At 35.8% G+C, this 5260-nt stretch overlaps 1 protein-coding gene across 1 annotated transcript in view; it reads left to right on the top strand.

Annotated features, from left to right (window-relative positions):
• CUNH1orf52 (chromosome unknown C1orf52 homolog) overlaps nucleotides 1-4813 on the top strand; it is a 7979-nt gene extending 3166 nt beyond the window's left edge. The window contains exon 3 of the mRNA XM_007457233.1: nucleotides 4545-4813. Coding sequence (XP_007457295.1) covers nucleotides 4545-4618 — 74 coding nt within the window. The 3' untranslated portion in view covers nucleotides 4619-4813. The remainder of the gene's footprint in view (nucleotides 1-4544) is intronic.
• The last annotated feature ends 447 nt before the right edge of the window (nucleotides 4814-5260 follow it).

Here is a 5260-nt window from a genome sequence, read left to right as displayed (position 1 = left end):
CTGAACACAAACACACCCAAATTGAGGGATATTCCACAAAATAACTAGCTGAATCTTCAAAAGTATCAAGGTCATGAAAGTCAAAGAAAGATTGAGGAAACATTTTTGACTACAGGACACTAAAGAGATGTGACAATTAAATGCAATACACGTTCTGAAGTGTATCCTTTTTTTTCTATAAAGGATATTACTCTCCAGTTTTGATTCTACCTGGCTTTCCCATTTCTTTCACTGACTTCCCAGTGTGAATTAGAAGTCACTAGCGAAGGTACCTCTTCAGCAAATGGCATCTTTTTGGACATGCCAAATGAAGTGGACATTAAAAATACCTCCTATTTTATAGTGTCTATATAATTAATAAAAATCACTTTTGCATAAATTACATTTAATTCTTACAACACCTTGTGAAACCAGATAGGGAAATGTCAAAATGAGAGCTTATGTGACTTGTCCAAGATCACAAAACTAGAAAATGCCGAGCTCTAAAACGTACCTTCACACAGCTTTTCTAATTTGTTACTCTTAGCAACCTAGTACAGAAGTGGTACATGATTCATTATTACTGTTTTGTAGACAAGAAGACAATCTCAGATTAAAGAATTGCCCAAATTCACACAGCTAGGAAGAGGCAGAATAGGAATTCAGATTCAGATCTTTAAATGGAAATGGTGCCATATTAAACTGGGGTTTAGTCTCTTGATGTTTTGCAAGCGAGAGTGCTTGAGGAGTAGCTGTCCTGTGGGAAGAATGGCAATAAGGCCACTGAGTTGATATTCAGTCTAGGGTGTCATAGGCTGGTGCTCACCTATCTGTGTTCTTATGTGGAAAAGGCAAGGTTTATATACCAGGACAAGCAAGTAGAAAGAATTATCTTTTTTTCCAGCTTGCCTTTTAAGTTCAGATAGCAGGAAATATGTGTGAGAGGATGCTGCTATTCCCATAGGTAATTTCTGACCTTTTGATCATATGATGGTCCTCCATTAGAAAGTGGATGTTGGCAATATCAAAAAACAAAAGGACCCCAGTGCTCAGCCAGCTTAAAGCTGGATCATAAGGTTAAAAGATAATACTGAAATCTTCAATTTTGACTTTAATGTTGGTTGTTGAATGTAACTATCTTCTTTTTGTAATGAATACCTTTCTTCTTAGAAGTGATTTTTGCCATTTCAAACTCCCATACTGTGTTCACAGATCGATTTCCCAACATCTTTTTGTAAACCCTTTTTTTTAACATCTTTATTGGAGTATTAGAACCCCTTTTTTTAATTCATAAAATATCTTGTATTAGAAGCTCCACTTTTTTTTTGTTTTTCAATAGGAGATGGAGCAATCTGCTCTCTTTTTTTTTCTAATTAATTAGTTTATTTTTGGCTGCGCTTGGTCTTCGTTGCTGTGCGCAGGCTTTCTCCAGTTGCTGCGAGAGGGCTTCTCATTGCGGTGGCTTCTCTGGTTGCAGAGCACAGGCTCTAGGCGCACAGGCTTCAGTAGTTGTGGCTCGCGGGCTCTAGAGCGCAGGCTCAGTAGTTGTGGCGCACGGGCTTAGTTGCTCCACGGCATGTGGGATCTTCCCGGACCGGGCTCGAACCCGTGTCCCCTGCGTTGGCAAGCGGATTCTTTTCTTTTTTTTTGACGATACACGGGCCTCTCACTGTTGTGGCCTCTCCCGTTGCGGAGCACAGGCTCCGGACGCTCAGGCTCAGCAGCCATGGCTCACGGGCCCAGCCGCTCTGGCGGCATGTGGGTTCTTCCCGGACCGGGGCACAGACCCGTGTCCCTTGCATCGGCAAGCGGACTCTGAACCACTGCGCCACAGGGAAGCCCCCGCAAGCGGATTCTTAACCACTGCGCCACCAGGGAAGTCACAGAAGCTCCACACTCTTAAATATAAGATTACTTTGATTTTATTTTTCCTTCTCATTTTCTGCCCTTTGGCCTTTTTTGCCACTTAACTCCTTCCAGATAAGGAAGCTGGGAAAAATTCAAAACTCATCATAAATCCTTACTACTTATCAATACTTGTTTAGTGGTTGTAAAATGTAGATGATTAAGGCTTAGATATTTATTGTAGCTTAATTAATATGTAATTAATCTTGAAGGTCTAACTAAAGTAATGCTTTTTTTAAGAATTTAGAACCTTAGTTTCTATTAATAATTTAAGCTTGTTTACCTCAAGTGACATGAATTCCATAATATAAAAATTGTTTCCTTACAAGTGCATCTGTAGTATATGGCACAGAGTAAGAAGCTCAGTAAAGTTGATGATCGAACATTTCAAGATTTTTTTTTTTAAGACAATGCCTTGTTATATCACTAGATGGCATTAGCTCTTCTATTCAGTGACTGGTAGGAAGTTATTTTTCCAACCTCAGTAGTTTCTGTTTTTGTTGTTATTCAGTAAATGAACTTGTAATAAGTGACAGATTAAAAGCAGAAGTGTCTCAGGATGGTCTTTTTAATATATGTTAACAGTGCATTTTCTAGTAGAGTTAGAAAGTAATTTCAGTTTTTATATTACTACTGAAAATAATCTCAGAAGTCAAGCATGATGATAATTAAGCACCAATTAAAAAACAAAGGCCTTGGCTTGTTTAAACTGTGTGCCTCATCACTTGGTTTGTAGAACAAGTCTTTTTTTGTATACATGATAAACTAATGATTAAAACTTTGCTTTGTAAATTCCTGGGGTGATTTGTTGACCTGAGTTGTATTTTATCATACTGGCTACATAAATCTGTAGTGCTCTATGAAGTATATGAATAACATCACTATGCTGTGTTTGAAGATGCATTACCTGCTGTTGATACTAATTGTTGTCCACATCGACAAAGGAAATATTCTGCGTCTGGTAGTTAGCAGGAGGGAATTGAAGGCTTAAGGTTTTAAGTTTATTTTTCCCATAATGAGTTCGTGATCTGAAAAACAAAACAGATGAACAAACAAAAGAGAAATAGATTCATTGATAACAGAGAACAAACTGGTGTTTGCCAGAGGGGAAGGAGTTGGGGGACAGGTGAAGTAGGTGAAGGGGTTTAAGAGGAACAAACTTCCAGCTATACAATAAGTAAGGCACAGGGATGTAATATACAGCGTAGAGAATATAGTCAATAAGATTGTGATAACTCTGTATGGTGACAGATGGTAACTAGACTTATTGCAGTGATCATTCCATAATATATAAAAATACCGAATCACTTTGTTTATACACCTGAAACTTAATATTGTGTGTCAATTATAATCCAATAAAAAAAAAGAATAGGACAGAGGTCCCCAGTCTCTATCAGAAGAATATCGAGAAATAACGTGTAAAACATGGCTGTAAAGTCCTTTTGTAATGTGAAGTGTTAAGTAATAACAATAAAATTGGCATTGTTTGTTTTTTTGACTGTTAATAAAAGGGACGTTGAAATGAGAAAGAAAAGTTTATGTTCTGATATCAATGGCTTCCCAAATTTTTTAATATGAAGTCCCCTTTCAACATCAAAATATTTTATAGGCCACCATATGGTAGTTATTGAACTTTGACTATCTGTTGATTGAGAAAGTACAATGAATTCAGTAATGTGCTTAAAATAAATTTGTATTTTATAAATCATAACATCTTGTACATGTTATGTATTCCATCTACATGGAGTTCTTAAAATAATGCCATGCATTTGTTCAGAGAGATGGGGATTAGCAGCTGCTCTGTGCTACCCTGTGTTTTGTTGAAACATGTAGTTGGATTGTTTTAATTGAATAAAAGGGCCCATTGTTTCAGGGTTTACAATATTTTTATTTATTAATTGGAAATTTTCTGTGACTACAGATACTAATAATATTTTAGAAAAGTGTGAAGGACATGGTTTTAATTTGAGGTTCTTCTCCCCTCCCCCACAAATTCTCCATAATATGAAGCGGGGGAAGAAGTCTGTTTTTCTCTTGCCATTGGAATATTCTGACCATCCTAGGAATGGGGGAGAATGTGGAACTACCTACATAGGACAAAATTGAAAATACAGTTTCAGTGAAACATCTACTTGTGAGAGCCTTTTTAACTTCAAAATGCACGTGTGGGGCTGGGGCTGGGGGGATGAGATGGGGGGAGGTGTTTGTGGGGGAGGGAAAGCAGATTGGAGGAGAAAGACTAGCTGATAGACACATAATGTCATGGTTAAATTGACATCTTTTGTAAAAAAAAAAAAAAGAACGGAATGTGTTCCATTCTTAACGTGTAGATTATATATTTAAATATCCACCATGTATATACTGTAGAATATTTGAGAATAGCTTTATCAGAACAAATTTTGATTTTCTCATTTTAAGCTACCTTAATATAGCACTAAAGGATCACTGTAGATTTTGTATAACACTACATTTGAAAAAATTCCTTATTTTTACTTGCAATTTAAAATCAGAGTTCTGAAAGTTATTTTTGTGTTTTTTATTGGAAAACTTTGAAAGAAACATTAGTTGAGGATAATGATTTTGGTATAGAGTCAATGAAATTTTAATGCATAATATTTTTTTAAAATTACTGATTGAAACTCTTCCTTTCCTATTTAAAGATGATGAAAAAGAAGAACATACTTCTAAAAAGCGCAAAATAGAACCGGGAGAACCAACAAAGAAGAAAAAGTAGAAAACAATTGACAAGAATTTTTGGACTGTGAAACTTTGTTGAAATGAGTTTTTTTGGCAGATTAAATTGATATTGTAAATTATTATGAAACAACATCTCCATGAAAGTATATGTTAATTAGCTAATGAGTATTGGTGCAGGAACCTTCCACTGTAGAATTCATTTTTTATTTAAAACTTATATGTATTTAAAACTCAAATGGTGACTTGTGATTGTGAAATTGACAACACTTGGAAGTATTCTTGCTACCACAGAATTGGTGACATGCTTTGAGTTTCATCCCATGTTGACATGCCAATGTTCTATGAACCTTTTATAAAGGAGTATATTTTTAAAGTAAATATATTGTACTGTGAACTTGTAGGGTGCTTTTCAGCAGTGTTTGTACAGTGTAAATAGATCGTGGAAATAAAATTACCAATATTACTATTACTGCATAACATTAACATGAATATTTGTGACAAGTACCCTCTTTGCCATGTGACATTCTGATAGTGGGTATTACCATTTAGGGAGTGCCTCCTGTGTTCCAAGTGCTTTGTGCATATATTATCTCTGATCCTCAGCCTAATAAAGCGGGTATTAATAGCCTCATTTTATAATAGAGATTAATTTATCCACGGTTACACAGCTAGTGAGCAA

This window comes from Lipotes vexillifer, unplaced genomic scaffold, assembly GCF_000442215.2.
Source record: "Lipotes vexillifer unplaced genomic scaffold, Lipotes_vexillifer_v1.1 scaffold250, whole genome shotgun sequence".
Classification (NCBI taxonomy): Eukaryota; Metazoa; Chordata; class Mammalia; order Artiodactyla; family Lipotidae; genus Lipotes; species Lipotes vexillifer.
This window is presented reverse-complemented; position numbering and strand designations above follow the sequence as displayed.